Below are 17379 nucleotides of genomic sequence, written 5' to 3' on the forward strand. Positions count from 1 at the left end.
TATTTCTAGCTCCCCAGTCGTCTGATACATGTCTTAGAAGGTCTTTCATGTGTGAAACATCACAGGGTACAACCTTTGTTCTTTAGTTTAGGTATTAAAGAGCACACAGAATACTGTGATTAAACATGTAAGGCCAGATAATGCATTTGCAAAGGTTCCTTTATTTTAGGTTTAAGCCGGGATAATTGTGGTCTTAATCTCAGGATAGCTAGAAAGAGAATTGTACATGAAAGTATTTACACAAAGTTCCCAAAGCCCTGTGGATTATGCATTAGTTTAGATAATAAACTAGGGTAGATAGAAGGAAAGGAAAATCTGGGTATTCGTGCCATTTCTAATGTGTTTCCCTGAACATTTGCCAGACAATAACCCTTTAAGATTGTGCCCATGGAGAGTTATGTAGAGGAAGAAACATCTGGTTTATTTCAGTGCCTAATACCATATCAAAACACTTGGTCTTTAATTTAGAGGAGATCAAACAAGAGGACTGTTTAACTTTGTTGATTATATCAGACTTCTTTGTGATAATTTATGTTTTGATTTCTACCTCCGAGCAAAGAGAAAAAGAGGGAGAGTGAGAGAGTGTGTGTGTGTGCATGCACACGCGTGCGTGTGTGTGTGTGTGTGTGTGTGTGTGTGTGTGTTAATCTGGATAGTTAAATGGTCAGTAGTCTCTGACAAAAGAAAAGAAAATTCAGGGAAGTTGACGTTTAAAAGTAATTCATGAAATAAGTTTCTTTGTTCCTTAGACTCAATAACATTAGCATAATAAAGATTAACTGAAATGTGCACTGTAGTGTTTAAAAAATTGGGCTCACAGTTCCAAGGTTGGGCTTGGGAGCCCTCCATTGTTTCTTTTTTGTCTGAGGCCCTTTTCATTAGCTTCTGGCTTATTGGCACCCTGCTGATTGGAATGGACCATGACTGATAGGAGGAGGAGCCTCATTTGTTGCAGTAAAATGAGGCATATTACCGTTTAAGCCTGGCAGAAGGTATTGGGAGTTATTCATCATTGGTCATTTAACAGTATGAGGACCATGGACTGCATGCAGAATGAGTTCTTACTTTGTGTTTATGCTTTACATTCTAAATCACTCCCATCACCATTTTTAAAGTGACTGACTTTTCTTTTTTTTTTTCAAACATCAGTGTAGGAGTTCTTTAAGGTCAGAAAGTATAAAAAGTAATAAAATCCTGATTTAGAATGTTCTTTGTCAAAGTCTAATTTTAGAATTTCTTAAGGTAACAATTTCTATAGAACAAGTATAATTTGTATGTGGTTTGGTGATAGAATAAACATACAGAGGTGAACTTTAATGAAATAATCTGTGATCTAAAAGGCTGTATTATCCTGTTTTGTTTTGTTTTTTTAATGTAGCGTTGCTCCTCCTCTCCACATATCCACTCTATGAAAGTAGAAGGTACAAGAAAAAGTCCTGTACTTTGCCAGGCTGTCAGTTCAGGGAAAGGTATTAATAACAATTTGTTTGTCATCACTTTAATTTAGGGAAAAGGAGAACTAGACAGTGTGATGGGTGAGTGGAGAAAATGCCTTTTATTATACAATTGGAGAAGCTGCTTTTGAAAAAAAAAAATGAGGGAACCCTGGGTGGTGCTGCGGTTTAGTGCCTGCCTTTGGCCCAGGGCGTGATCCTGGAGACCTGGGATCGAGTCCCACATCAGGCTCCCGGTGCATGGAGCCTGCTTCTCCCTCTGCCTCTCTCTCTCTGTGTGTGTGTGACTATCATAAATAAATAAAAAATTTAAATAAAAAAAAAGAAAGAAAAAAAATGAAAATTATATATTTTTATACTTGATACATTTTATATTTGATATGTGTTTTTATAATGATTTTTTAAAGCCCACAATTGATTGTCTTGGTAGTCTACTTATACCTTCAAAAACCCATGCCTGCCGAACAATATGGACTGCTTAATACATCTACACTAATTCTCAGAAATAATGGAACATCACCATATCATTATTCTCAAAACTTATACCATAAAACTGATTTATAAGTGAATTCAGCTTTATAACAGGATCTTTTAGCCCCCTTTGGTATTTCTGTTACTGAACTCCATTACATAAATATTAAGAAAAATACCATTTACTGAGTCTTGATTTTTATCAAAAAGTATAGCAAATTTCAAGTGCATTTTACTTCCAATTTTTTTTTAAATATTCAGCACCTACTTATATAAGGCAGTGATAGGCAATGATGGATTCCGTGTAAAACATTACATGGTTTCTGCTTTCAGAGAGCTTACAGTCAAGGAGAGATGATATGACAAGTATACAAAAAATGAAAACGTACAGCATACTGTAAAGTAAAAGACTCAGGAAAAGTATAGTTATTCTAAGTATAAAGGAGGTGAAGATGAGTATAAGTGGGGAGGTGACATTTGATCTGGACTGTCATCTGGTGTAGAATTCCATCAGGGAGAAATTAAGAAATAGACGTTTTGAAAGGAGAAGCCATATTCAGAAAATGAAAAAAATATATATGTTTTGTTTGGATTATAGGATACATAAGGTTATAAGTAGGTTATAAGGTAAAAAGATATTTCTGTGACAGATTATGAAAGACGTCAAATGTCATTCTGTTTAGTAGGCAGCAGGAAACAATATGTCAGATTTGACTGTTTAAAACTGGTTAGGGACAATAACTCAGGCAATTATGTATGGCGTGAAGGAGCAGGGAGTAACTAGAAATGTAAAGACTTAAGTAATCCATCCATAGTTCTAATAAAGGTCTAAAGTAGTGTCACAGCGGTGAGAAGGATATGTTCCTATCTCAGAAACAAGAGAATTGCAGGTATTGGAGTCTGTGGTGGGAAGGGTGGAGGGGGCTGGTAGCGGGGAGAGAGTGGATTTGGTGGCCATGAGAATGCTGGTACTGAAGTAGAGGAAACAGAAGAGTGATGAAGGGAGGAGTAGGAAGCTTGGAGCAGTAATGCAAAGTTTGGCTTGACACATTGAGCTTGAAATGAAAGAGTATGTCCAGACAGAGAGGTCCAGCAACCAGTATGAGGATAGAAATGTCAACTTAAAAAAAAAAAAAAGAACTGTCAACTTAGTAGTCATTCATAGAGATGTCATAGTTGATACTTTCAAAAGTTCCATTACTGAGGGATAAAACACAGGTAAATAGAAAAGAAAACTGAGACTAGAGCTCTGAGGGAAACCTACATTAAGAAATTGGCAGCATGATGGGCAGCCTGGGTGGTTCAGCGGTTTAGTGCCGCCTTCAGCCCAGGGCATGATCCTGGAGACCCGGGATCTAGTCCCACGTCAGGCTCCTACATGGAGCCTGCTTCTCCCTCTGTCTGTCTGTCTGTCTCTCTCCCATGAATAAATAAATAAAATCATTTTTTAAAAAAACATCAAATGCTCTAATAAATTTTTAAAAAAAGAAACTGGCAGCATGAAAGAGCGACAGAGCCTACATAATTAATTAGATCCAGTGATTTAAAAGAAATACTCAAATAGTAACTTCTCACAAGGATAATATTCATTCCTTCAACAAGTATATATTTACCAGCACTGTTGTAGAATCTGAAGCTCCTGCAAATACTGTATAATTCAGATTCTGTCTGAATGAAACAAAATCCTAGCTCTTCTGGAGCATACATTTTATTGGGGGAAAAGGTAAGAGACAGTAATAAAACAAGTAAACAAGTTTAAGCAGTGAAGGATCATTATAAACACTATGAAGAAACACAACGAAACCAGGACGGTGTGTTGGAGATGCAATGCTGTTTCTCCACTGCTATCATGCTATTAATCTTTTCAGTGAGTTGGGTCTACTTGATGGTAATCAGAAGTTTTGCATGAACCTGAAACTTTTCTCACCCTCAATGTTATCAACTCCTCCCTGCCTTACCAATATTATAGTTAAGACATATTGCATAAAAGTTAATATCAGTTCCTAAAAATTATGATTATTTGAATCTTGAATGTGAGAAATAGTGATTTATGAAAGTAAAGGGATATGTTTATGGTTTAAATCATTTTCTGTATGCAGCCCACTAAGAACCAAACTGTGACCTTTAGCTAATTTTCATATGTGCATCCTGATTTTTTAAAAGGTAACAACTTTAAGACCAACAGTATTGATCTTAATACAACATGCTACCCTCCCTGTTACTAAGTCCTTCCGTAATATCTTTTGAAGTCTCCATAGTTTTGCTTTTCCAAAATGGCTTTTTAACTTGAATATACAATTTCTAGATCTGGCTGTTTGGAGAGAGTTGGTGATTAAAGGCATTTACAATTAGAATTTAGTAACATTATACAAATTGGTGTTATTTTCTTTGAGGTAGGTATAGTATATCCCTTCATAGTCAAAGGAAAATAGGCTTTCTGGCTGGTTGCAATTCAATCAGTGCTTGCTTCTTTTTAAAAAAATAGAAGCTGTTGTGTTTAATGATTATGATTTGTGGAATTCTGTTTTAAATAAGCCTGTCCCAATATCTGGCTTTTTCAGCATATTATGTTGTCTTTAAAACCAATGCTGAGACCCCCTTCTTGGCCATAATTTGGGTCTCTTTAAATTCGTTAGAGCTCTAAGCTTATTCAGAGCAAGGGTATTTTTATCGGATGACTCCTTTCACCCACAAGTAGTTTTCCTTTTTAAAATGTTTGACCACAGTTCATCCACATAAGTTGAATTGTTCTGCCCTAAGTTAAGTACTGAGATGTGAGGATGGTTTATTATGCTCATTATAAAAATAGAATTGTCCTAGAGAAAACTTCCTAGGAACTCTTAGTACTTAAAGAGACCTTTAAAATATTTAATGGTTAATTGGGTAAACTTGTCACTATTGTCTGTCACAATGTTTTAGCAATATGAAATAAATACAAAAAATTTCAACAAAATTTTCAGCCAAAATACCAAAATTTATGCATCTAGATCTTATACTTTTTTTAAATGGTTCTCTTAGTGGTGCCTGGGTGGCTCAGTGGGTTAAGCATCTAACTCTTGATTTCAGCTCAGCTCATGATCACAGGGTAGTGACATCAAGTCCATGTTGAGCCCATGTGTGGCTCTGTGCTGAACATGGAGCCTACCTAAGATCCTTCACTCCCTCTGCCCCTCCTCCTCAGTTCCTGCCACCTCCCCTGTGTTTTCTCTCAATGAATGAATGAATGAATGAATGAATGAAAGAAAGAAAGAAATGGACCTCTTAGGAGGTAAAATCAACAAATCATTTTGGGAATGTTATCTGAGAGACTTTTAGGGTTTCTTCCTCAAGGGTGACAAAATAAACCCTTTGGACACAGGTTCAGTTTTTCTTTTTTTGTTTTTGTTTTTGTTTACATATTTTATTTACTTATTCATGAGAGACACAGAGAGAGGCAGAGACATACACAGAGAGAGGAGAAACAGGCTTCATGCCAGGAGCCCAATGTGGGACTCGATTCCAGAACCTCGGGGTCACACCCTGAGCCAAAGGCAGACACCCAACCACTGAGCCACCCAGACATCACCACAAGTTCAGTTTTATATGATACATCATTTGGCAAAAATGTAATTGATCAGACTGAGAGCTTTTTAAATGAGAGGGGATAACTACTTCAAAAAATTATTTTCAAAAAAAAAAATTATTTTCTTTGGCTTTTAAACGGTAAGACTTATCAAAAGATAATAGTTTCTGGAGATAATTATTTTTTTAATGGATATCACTTATTTGGATGATATATTTAAGAAAGATTGTTTATTAGACGTGTGAATTCTACAGTCATTCTCTTTTTCTAACAGAAATGTAAGTAATTTTCAGCTACAGTGATAAACAAATATGATCTATTTTCCCTCTCATTATTAGAATACATATGGTTTTTTTTTTTTAAGTAGTCTCTGTGTCCAACGTGAGGCTCAAACTCATGAGAGTCACATGCTATACTCACTGAGCCAGGTAAGCACCCCTGGAATATATGATACCTTTTTTTTTTTTTAAGATTTTATTGATTTATTTTGAGAGAAAAAACAAACAGGGACAGAGGGATAAGCAGACTCCCCACTGTGCAGGGAGCCCAATGTGGGGCTTGATCCCAGGATCCCAGGATCATGATCAGAGCCAAAGGCAGACACTTAACCAACTGAATCACCCAGGTGCTCCTAAATACTTTTTAATACTAGTTTGAAAACTATACATAGCCTTGGGATTCCTGGGTGGTTCAGCGGTTTAGCGCCTGACTTTGGCCTAGGGCATGATCCTGAAGACCCAGGATGGAGTCCCACATCGGGCTCCCTGCATGGAGCCTGCTTCTCCCTCTGCCTGTGTTTCTACCTCTCTCGCCCCCTCTGTGTCTCTCATGAATAAATAGATAAAATCTTTAAAAAAATAAATAAAACTATACATAGCCTAATGTAATAGTCCTAAATTGATGAAACCGGTTTTTCGCTCTGAGTTTTATGAGTGGCAACTTAGATTATAAAAATAACTCCATACAGATGGATTTATATTTTTTGTTGTCACATATTGATACATGTATATTTTGTTTTCTGGTTAGATTTATTCTCCTGACCATACCAGCAGTAGTTTTCCATCAAATCCATCAACACCAGTTGGATCACCCTCACCTCTCACAGGTAGGCTTCTGTTTTATCTGTTGACTTAAAAACATGGGTGGGGCTGCTTTGAAAATTTTGAACTTTGTTTATTGTCCAATAAAATCTTGAAAAAATTATCTGAGTTTTGAGAAAACTTGTAAACAGAGCCTTCCTCTTACTTATTTTGGAGAATATTTAAATATTTGCTAGTTTTGAATTATTCTTTTCCAATTCTTAATTTAGTATAAATTTTAGGAGCAGTTATTAAGATAAAAATAAGGCTAGACAGTTGTGATGAAAGCAAAATAGAGTAGATATATCAAGATTTTTGGTAAGGTAGCATAGAAAATAATCAAAATAACCTATTTAGAAGTATATCTAACTTCTTTCTTCCTTGTTCTCTGCTATGTACCACGTGTAAGACTCAGAGATGAATAACTTTCTGCTAGTTTGTCTTTATTTTTAGGTCCACTAAGTTGTTATTTCATATATATGTGTGTATGTATGTATGCATATACACACACATACATTAGGAATAATGTAGGGTTTTTTGCTAAGAAAAAGAAGTCTTTACGAATGTGGATAAATATTGTTAGTAGAGTTAGATAAGTGGTTCAGATTTGTTTTACTTTTTCCTGTTTCTTTCCACATTTGATACTATCCTACGGTATAAATTTGTTGAAATACAATTGTTATTATTCAAAATAGAAATTTTTTAATTAGATAAGTGGTTCAGATTTGTTTTACTTTTTCCTGTTTCTTTCCACATTTGATACTATCCTACAGTATAAATTTGTTGAAATACAATTGTTATTATTCAAAATAGAAATTTTTTAATATTAGGAATAAATAAAACTATAGGAAAATGCTTAATATTCATTAAGCTATAATTTTAAAGCATATTTTTTTAGCAGTGTCCAGAGGAAAAAATATGCTAAAGAAGAAATGTATTAGTTCTAAGGGAAAGACATTAGGCAATTGGGTAAAAATTGTCCTGTTCCTCCAGAATTTGACCTCAGAAATGATTCTTTTTCTGATCATGTCATTAAGTCCATGTGGCTTTGTTATTGTTGTTGTTGTTGTTAAACCTTTTTGCTTTATTGAGGGTTTCTGATATATCAAGGCCCTGGCTATCACCTGTGCTTTGTGTATTAGCTTTGTGACTGCTAAGAAGCATTCCAGTGTGGAGATGATGAACTGCTGGCAGCTGCTTTCAGCTCTTAGTGGGTTCTGCCACTTTCTCAGACACCGTGGCTTCAGCTGTCTAGTAAAAGTTGAACAGCTGTTCCCCGCATAGACAGGACTATGAAAGACCCATTGACTTAAAGTTGTTATTTAACAGAGAGCTGAAATTACAGGAAGAATGATGTAACTTTAACCCTACTCACCCCTCTGGCACAGTTTTACTGAAATTATCAGTGGCATTTTTGCCACAGCCTGTTTACCTCTTTCTCAGAGATGAGTATATTGGTTCTTACTATGTGTTCCCACCTTCTCACCTCTGCCCAGTGAGCTGTAAAAGTGTCCTTTGGTTTTTGTTTTGTTTTTTGTTTTTTTAAAGATTTTATTTATTTATTCATGAGAGACACACAGAGTGAGAGAGGCACAGGCACAGTCAGAGGGAGAAGCAGGCTCCATGCAAAAGGCCCAAAGCGGGACTCAATCCCGGGTCTCCAGAACCACACCTTGGGCCGAAGGCAGCACCAAACCACCGAGCCACCCAGGCTGCCCTTTGGTTTTTATTAATACTGAATGGGAAGTCAGGCAGCAGAGGAGTTTAGAATTTATGAGGGGACATCACTAAAATGGAGAATAGGAAGACTTAGACATTTTTCAAAAAATAATGGTCCAAAGTAAAATCTCACATTCCTCCTCCATCTTTATTTGATGTTTAATGAGTGATACCCTTTTTTCTCTTTGATTCAGCTGATTAATGAAAATCTATGGTCTATTGAAGTGTTTAATGAAGGTATTAATAGGCTTCTTATTCAATTCGGCAGTCATATTCAAAGAAAAATTCTTTCTTTCTTTATTCCTACTGAAACAGCACATCAAAGACTGATTTTATGCAGTTGCACTTCTCTCCCATCTCCTGTATCTAGTATTTTCCTTCCTGTCCCCACACAGACATATGCACACACCCTAAATTGGCAGAAAGGTAAAGGGAGAAGGAAAAAGGAAAGCATAATGTGATAAATTATTCACATGAAAAAGATGGAGCAAACCAGAGTTTCCATTATAATACGTGGAAATTGTTTGGTACCTTTTATGGTAGTAGCCTGTTATCTAGAGTAAAAAAAATCTACCCACTGTGTGCTTTCTACGTTTGTCCTCTTCTCTATGCCTGAGTATCAGTCAGACACAAGTGAAGAGCCACATAGGCAGCTTCTAAGGCAACCATCATTCCTGTTTAAATTCCACTTATTTTCCTTAGGAACTTTTCAGGCCAAGAACATCTATTTCTACCTAGAGTGTGCTTATGAGGCACTTCTGAGATAGTTATCATGTATCAGTCGGGATGAATTAGGCTAAAAGGAAGAAAATCTCTTGTCTTGACTAGCTTAAATAATAAGGGGCTTGCTTATCTTGTACAAGAAGCCCATAGCAGGGCAAATTCCTGGGTACCAGTATGTCAGAGCTCCTGCTCTACTACTTTGCAGTTCTTCCTCACCCTGGTGGTGGCAAGTTCAGCTATTCAAGATACCATATGTGGACATAACCATGTTCATTAGAAGAAAAAGGGCCATCTTTGCCTTGTATTGTAAGAATCTTTTTCAGAAGCCTTTTCAGCAGATTGGCCCTCATGAGTCATTGGCCAGCACTGGGACCCTAACATACCTGCTCATAACAAAAATGGAACCCACCATGTTTATCTTAGACATCAGGATTTACCCAAGAGCTAAGAATAGAGTTACTCTTTTCTGGTTCATACCAGGAAAAGATAGATACCCCACCCCCTTCTGAACAAAATCAGCGCTCTAGCAGCAAGGTGGAAGAGAGATGACTATGTCCATTTGGGAAAGGACACAAGTATTTAAGAGGGTGTGTTTACTAAAGGAACTTGGGAAGCAGACAAGCAAAACCATGTTTTGCCTTTCTAACTCTTGGAATATAAATAAACAAAGGTTTAATAACTGCAATACTCAGTAGCAATCTTGAGAACATGTACAATAGAAATAAAGAGGGAGGAAGAGAAGAGAGGGAAGAAAAGATTCCTTAGTTTTGGCTAGTTTAATCAATGAGATAGTTATTTTTATCATCTGTCAGTGTGTTTGGTGTTAGGCATTTATCTGACTTCAGGAGATTTTCAATTTAGCTGAGAAAATAAAAGATAAACACATAAAAATACAACCGTCAGAATTCACTCTTAAGCTAGAGTGGTTGGAATAAACTTCATGAAGAGAACAGGACTTAAAAAGGAGAAAGAGCTTTCCTGGGTCCAAAGGAAGAGTGTAACAAAGATCCAGATGCAAGAAAGCACATGACTTCTTCATCTGGAGTCATGGGATTGAATGATTATGAACTCTCCACGAATGGACATGTGAAACACTAAGATGGAAAGGTTGGCAAGAGCCAAATTATGGAAAGCAGAGCGCTCAGTGCTACATTAAGGATTATCCAACTTTTTTCCAAGATCTCATGCAAGTTTGAGTTTAAAGTGAGATTATGGGATCCCTGGGTGGCTCAACAGTTTGGCACCTGCCTTTGGCCCAGAGCGCGATCCTGGAGTCCTGGGATCGAGTCCCATGTCAGGCTCCCGGCATGGAGCCTGCTTCTCCCTCCTCCTGTGTCTCTGTCTCTCTCTCTCTCTCTCTCTCTCTCTCTCTATCATAAATAAATAAATAAATAAATAAATAAATAAATAAATAAATAAATAAATAAATCTTTAAAAAAAATAAAGTGAGATTACAAAGGGAGGCAACTAACAAAATAAGAAAATGCATGATAAATGATTCTAAGAATTTCTTTCAGCCATTCAAAGTGTTGGTATCTAGTCTTTAAATTTATTAACCAGTTAACTCTAAATTCCATTCAGAGTAAGACCAGATCAGAAACACTAGGTTAATTTTGAATTTAGTGATGAAAGAAAGCCTGTCCATATTTTCTAGCCAAATAATTCAATTCTCCTAATCACCTAGCTAGCTTATTATTGGGAAATGGTCATTAAATTTTAAGAGCAGGTAAGTTTATTACAGTCCTTTTTGGGGTGATCCCTAAAAGGCCCAGGCAGTTACAGAAATTGTTAGCTACAAAAACAGTTGCAAGGTTGTGCTTATATAATAGAAGGAAGGATAAGCCCCAAGTGAGTAGATATCCAGATATCCAGTAGTGAGTCTACTCCAGATATCAAGTGACAGAGAAAGAAGGTAGGAAATCCCCTATTCTCTTCCATATGTGTGTAATAATGCTACAGTTGATGATGACAAGCTAGAGATAGAGATGCCAGCATCAGCTCTGGGATTGACTTCTTCTAAACTATCCAGTCATCCCTTTTGTGACTAATAACATGAATTTTTTGAAAGGACTAACTGGGGTTCAAGGAGCTCTGTCCATGAACTATATAACTTGGCATTCATTGCTATGAAGTTCGAACAGTTATCAGTGATTTAAGCACGTTAGTATTCTGTTTTAACCAAGTATGTCACACTAAGGCAGGCCAGTCCCATAATAAAAACAAAACAGGTTTGAGTGTATTTGTATTTTTCCAGTTTAATGAATTCCATTTTGCATATACACTTTAATATGATTTCTTCGCATCAGTGTAAAAAAAATAACGATTGTGAGTGATTTCTTATCTAAGTAACTCTGCACATTTCATTCCTCAACACTAAACTAGTTGAAGAACCACAGAAATTGCCTCTGTTGCCAACCAGATGCACACTAACAATCCTGTGGTGTTTAAACAGAAAATTTGTATTAATATCCTATACAGATTAAATAATTTTATGATTAGAGTCCTATTACAGGCTGATCACCAAAGGGAAATAGAAAAGATGAAACAAAATGTCTAAAAATAAAATATTGTAAACATTTAAAAGAAGCTACATTCAAAGTAATTTGGGGTCTTTTTCAAAATGAATTGTAATTAACCTCTTATCCACAGAAAATTCATAATTCAACATCTGTGCTTGGAAAGTACCAGTGCAGTAAAATCAGTGGTGAGGTACAGGCTAAATAGAAATGCTGTTTATATGAATTCTTCATGTAGTCAGTTACTGGATTTCTCTGGTTGCTAAATACTGCTTGTTAAATAAGTTAGTTCACAAGCTTCTGTTTCCTTGCACAATTTTAGATTGTCCATGATTTATGTAGTTGAATTAGGATTACCTTTGTGTGTCTAGCAGGAAACTTTGTAATAGTCCTCAAGATATGTAATTTGCTTACGAGTAAAAAAAAATTATCTGATGAAGTACATTAACATTTTTCTTACAGTTTTAGTATTCAAATATTTTCTATATAATCACAAAAATTTTTTATATAATCACAAATTATATGCAATCACATGCATATAATTGAGAGAGATAATCAGGTTAAGAATCTTTCCAACTTTTTAACCTGCAAAATATATATGTTTGACGGGAATAGAATTACCCGTTTATTCAGTGAAAGTGAACTATAATAGTTATGACATAATATAAGTTTGTGATAAGTTTATCAATGTTTTCTGAATGTAGCAAATAATCTACAACATTATTTGGTGAATGCTAAAACTTCAGTTAGCAGTAAATGAGACAAATTAAATAAACCTTTAAGTTCTCCAGTTTTGGATTTCTAATAAAACTCAGGTTGTCCCTGAACCTTTTTTTTTTAAGATTTTATTCATTTATTCATGAGACACAGAAGAGGGCGGGGGCACAGACACAGGCAGAGGGAGAAGCAGGCTGCATGCAGGGAGCCCGACATGGGACTCGATCTTGGGTCTCCAGGATCATACCCTGGGCCGAAGGCGGCGCCAAACCGCCAAGCCACCTGGGCTGCCTGTCCCTGAAGCTTTTATTAAGAGCAATAACACGTATTTTTTTGGATGGTTTTCATTATTTTCTGTAAGTAATTTATTTCTAAATGCACAGTCATGAAATAAGATTTTTGATCAAGTATGTTGTCTTTTTTTTTTTAAAGCTACCTTGACAAGACCATTTAAACACTACATTACATTCTCTCCAACACATCGAGTTAATCCTTCCTTTTTTTTTTTTTTTTTTTTTTTAGTTTTTTTCCTTTTTATTTTTTCTACTCTGAACTTCTTTTTTCTTTCTATTATTATGTTGCAAGTTGAAGGGCAAACAACCTTTAACAGTTCTCAAACTGATACTTTCCAAATTAAATAATATGTGTTGGTATAAATTATGCTGGGAAAATGTTTAATAGATAAATGCATTTGCAGTCATTTGAAATTGGTGCATTTGTGTATAACTTAATGGCACAAGTAGCAGGACACTTTAGACAGTAATTTGGCTTTGTGAATTAAGGATCATAAATATGTTTATACCTTTTAATTCAGAAATGCTATTTATCCTTGGGGCACCTGGGTTGCTCAGTCAGTTAAGCATCTGACTTTGATTTCAACTCAGGTCTTAATCTTGAGTTCAAGCCCCATGTTGGGCTCCATGCCTGCAAATAAATGCTATTTATCCTCAAGACATGTTCCCAAAAAGAAAATAACAATGTTTACCACTCACAATATGGAAATATTTAGATACGATTCATAATAGCCTACTGAAAGCAGCCAAAACATCCAATAGTGAAGGAATAGTGATGGTTAAGTAAATTATGATCTAGAGAATCCGGTGAATATTAACAGTCATTATTAACATTGTCATGAACACTATGTAAAGCCATGGGGGGAGGAACAGAATTTTAAGTTATGTATATTTTAAGTACATCGTCTCAAGATAATGTGTGCTTTTGGACAAAGTCTGAAGAACATGCAAACCATAAAAGTTTTTGTTGTTTTGGTTTTGGTTTTTTGAAGCATAGTTGACAGTGTTACATTAATTTCAGGTATACAGCATACTGGTTTGACAGCTCTATATGTTATCATATGCTCACCGCAAGTGTGGCTACCATCTGTCACCATATAACACTATTACAGTACCACTGACTATATTCCCTATGCTGTACCTTTCATCCCATGACTTATTCATTCCATAACTGCAAGTTTATAACTCCCACTTCTTCGCTCACTTTTCCCTTCCTCCTGCGCCCCTCCCCTCTGCCAACCACCAATTTGTTCTCTGTATTTATGGATCTGTTTCTGCTTTTTTTTGTTACAAAATATAACAGAAGTAGTTAATAAAACTAATACAGGTTTTTTTTTTAAGATTTTGTTTATTTATTCATGAGAGATACACAGAGAGAGGCAGAGACACAGGCAGAGGGAGAAGCAAGCCCCCACAGAGAGCTGGATGTGGGACTCAATTCTGGGACTGGGATCACTCCCTCAGCTGAGGGAAGAGGCTCAGAGGCTCAACCACTGAGCCACCCAGGCATCCCAACTAATACAAATTTTTAAAAAATAGTTATTTTTATTTTTTTTTATTTTTTTTTAAATAGTTATTTTTAAAGTATAGTCTTGTCTTTTTTTTAAACTCCTAATACTGTTGTATGAATAATGAAAAAGATTTTTTTCTAATGTGTTGGGCTTATAAGTAGGCAATACTATGCTGAAGGCTGAACAAAAATGCTTACATAAGTTTATGTACAACTACAGAGCACCTTTACCCTTTGTTTCAGAACATTATCAAGATCATCGATTTAACCAAGGTTATGTATATGTGCTTTTCATGTTTTGTTTTAACAGGTACCAGTCAGTGGCCCAGACCTGGAGGGCAAGCTCCTTCATCCCCAAGTTATGAAAACTCACTCCACTCCCTGGTAAGAACCTCTTAGAAATAAACAGGTCACTTTTATCTGACAGTGCAGAGTACATTTTTTCAGTAAATCTTGAGTAAAAAAAACAGTAGGATAGCATTACACACAAATTCTTTGCTAACAAATGGCCTGATTTAGTTTAACAATATAAGACACATTGGGTGTGCCTTTTGCCATCTGTTCTTTGGGACATCAGGCTTCTGGACAGCTGGTGTTAAAATAGAGTTATGGGATTTTTGCTTCTTTGATAAATCTAGAGTTTAATTCTTCTATATTGTTATGTTTACATAAAAGAGGAAACAAACAAAAAGGCCCAGAGATCAAGTAAAAGCAAGAAAATTAGTCCAGCAGTGGAAAATGGTATATTTTACTCTTTCTTATGTGTCTATTCTGTATATAATTTATTACATGTCCATTAAAAGTTTAAAATATAATATCAATTATATTTGTCATGAAAAGTGTTACTTCTCATGTTTTCTTTTTTAAAAAATGTATCGTGTTAATTGTATAAGCAAAAATGTTATTTAACAAAATGAATAAGGCAGCAGAATAAAAGAGCCTGTCTGGGTATTGAGGGCGAATAATTTGCAATAGAATGTAAACTACTGTGGCTTTTCATTGCTTACCACAGAATTACAAAGTATTATAAAAAAATAATAAGGATGACTTGATGGAATGCTAAGTCATATATCATTCAGTAATTCCAGGTTACAAATAGAAAAGTTCTTTTTCTGTGACTAACAGAATAGTTGAAAGGAAAGTCTTCTTCTCTCATATTTTGCAAACAAATATAAGCAATGTGTGCTATTTAGATGCTAACCTTGTAACTTCGCTGTTAAATCCCAGCCTTCTCATACCTTAATACAAGTAGATCTTGCAGGTCTCCGCGTTAACTTTACTAACATGTTATGCTGACATGCACATCAGCTATTTCCTCATCTCTTTTGGAGTTAATCTTAACCTGTGCTTTGCCTCCTGTTCTGTCTTGACTTTGCCAGAAAAATCGAGTTGAGCAGCAACTTCACGAGCATTTGCAAGATGCAATGTCCTTCTTAAAGGATGTCTGTGAGGTACTATTTCTTTTAGATGGTGCCTTTTTTGTGTTTCAATTACTTATACTTCCTATTATCCATTTAAAATCTTCAAGTCTGTACAGACTCCAAAGTCTTTTAAAATCAGTGACCATTTTCGTTTTTGTAGAGTATGTAAGAATAGATTTTTGTTCTTTTATGTTATTGAGAATGATTCTTTTTAAAAGAGCTCTACTGGCATGTGCTTTTGATTTTTAAAATTCTAATATGTTTGTGTATGGGGCATGTGTGTATCCACAGACAATATCATTTCCTCAGTTTTGTGAAAGAACATATTTGGATGTGTTAATCATTTAAGATAGGTATGCTTATTCGCTTAAAACAAAATTACAACTTAAACTTGATGGACTTGAGGACCCTTCCCCAAGTTTGCCCTCATTTCAAAGATCAGTATTAAAGTCCAGGTTATCTTTTTAATCACCTGTAATTATCAGACACAGCAGACTAGCCTTCATCTTTTGTAGGAAGCCAAAAGAAATAGCCTCATGGTATGTTGGTAAATAGATTATATGAAGCAGTGATTTGTTTCTGAAGCTTTGTTAATTTTGCTTAGTTGACAAATATCTTTTCTTTGATTCTTGGTAGTAGTGCAGGTAGTTGCTTTTGAAGCTACTTGATATAGTACATTTGACTTGCTGTCTTCCATATAACCCAAAGTAGGAAACATAGCAGTTTAATGAATTTAACAGATACCAGCAGTAACCCCATGTCTTTTTTCAATTCCTACAGCAATCTCGAATGGAGGATCGTTTAGACAGACTGGATGATGCTATCCATGTGCTGCGGAACCATGCTGTGGGACCGTCTACTAGTTTGCCTGCTGGTCACAGTGATATACACAGTTTATTGGGACCATCCCATAATGCATCAATTGGAAGCCTCAATTCAAACTATGGTGGATCAAACCTTGTTACAAGCAGTCGATCTGCTTCAATGGTAAAATAGTGCTCATCTTTTTTGTAATAACCACTAAAGCCTATAGTATAGTCTTAAATGTTTTTCATGAAATCTTTGGAAGAGAGGGTCCTTCTTGTTTAAAAACACTTACTAGGCAGAGTGATTGGCTGAACATTGGCCCTTAAAGTCCTGTTAATGATCATGTGCAAAGAGCTAAAACTTTCTACAAGACCATTTTAGCTTAAACTTAGAGTTTTTTTCCTCCAGATGTGTCACCAGAACAGTTTTTGCCTTGAAATAGTGTGTAGGAAGTCTAAAGAGCAAAAACAGTAAAGCCTGAATTTCAAGGGTTCTGGTCTAGAACGGCTGTTTATTATAATTTGGAATCACCCTTCAAAAGCAGAAGGAATGTGAAATTATTTGTACTAGTCCAAATGTAAGCTTTCTTACCAAACAAAGAAAAAAATGGGGTAGTTTTAAGAATAGCTGTAATTTAAGTGACAATGAAAGGAAACAATGTTCAATTAATTTCTGAAGAGAATAAAATAATCCAATCCGTCTTTTTAAATACATAATTCTTTAGAGAGAAAAAAAATTTTGTTGTATGTCCTACCTTACCATTTTTTATCCAGATTGTCTTTTTAAAGGAATGAAGCTCTTTAGAACCTGCAATTCAACTGATGCCATGTGTTTGAATGTTTATAGCATTGTTTTTAGGATTTATTGCATGCTGTGAAATATTCTCCTACAAAGCAGATTTCTACCTGTAAGCCATGTGATCAAGGGTAAAATTCACCTATCATCGAAATAATTAGGTGTCCCAAATGCTGAAGGCTTGTGTTTTATAAAATAGGTTGGGTTCCACACTTTCACATTCATGTGTCAGACAGCCATTTATATTCATTTTGTAGCAGCTGAAGTAAACATCAAACATCACTGCCTAGTTTCCCGAGTACAATGTTTTTG

At 35.6% G+C, this 17379-nt stretch overlaps 1 protein-coding gene across 15 annotated transcripts in view; it reads left to right on the plus strand.

The window, feature by feature from the left end:
• The window catches only part of TCF12 (transcription factor 12), a 373993-nt gene that overhangs the window by 330973 nt on the left and 25641 nt on the right, over positions 1-17379 (plus strand). For 8 of the 15 annotated variants that reach the window (XM_072808763.1, XM_072808761.1, XM_072808764.1 and 5 more), the window contains 4 exons: positions 6514-6592; positions 14355-14428; positions 15424-15495; positions 16246-16452. In XM_072808763.1, the coding sequence (XP_072664864.1) occupies positions 6514-6592; positions 14355-14428; positions 15424-15495; positions 16246-16452 (432 nt within the window). The remainder of the gene's footprint in view (positions 1-6513; positions 6593-14354; positions 14429-15423; positions 15496-16245; positions 16453-17379) is intronic. The other 7 variants (XM_072808767.1, XM_072808768.1, XM_072808769.1 and 4 more) reach the window with 1 other exon arrangement.

Source organism: Canis lupus, chromosome 32 (assembly GCF_048164855.1).
Source record: "Canis lupus baileyi chromosome 32, mCanLup2.hap1, whole genome shotgun sequence".
Taxonomy (NCBI): domain Eukaryota; kingdom Metazoa; phylum Chordata; class Mammalia; order Carnivora; family Canidae; genus Canis; species Canis lupus.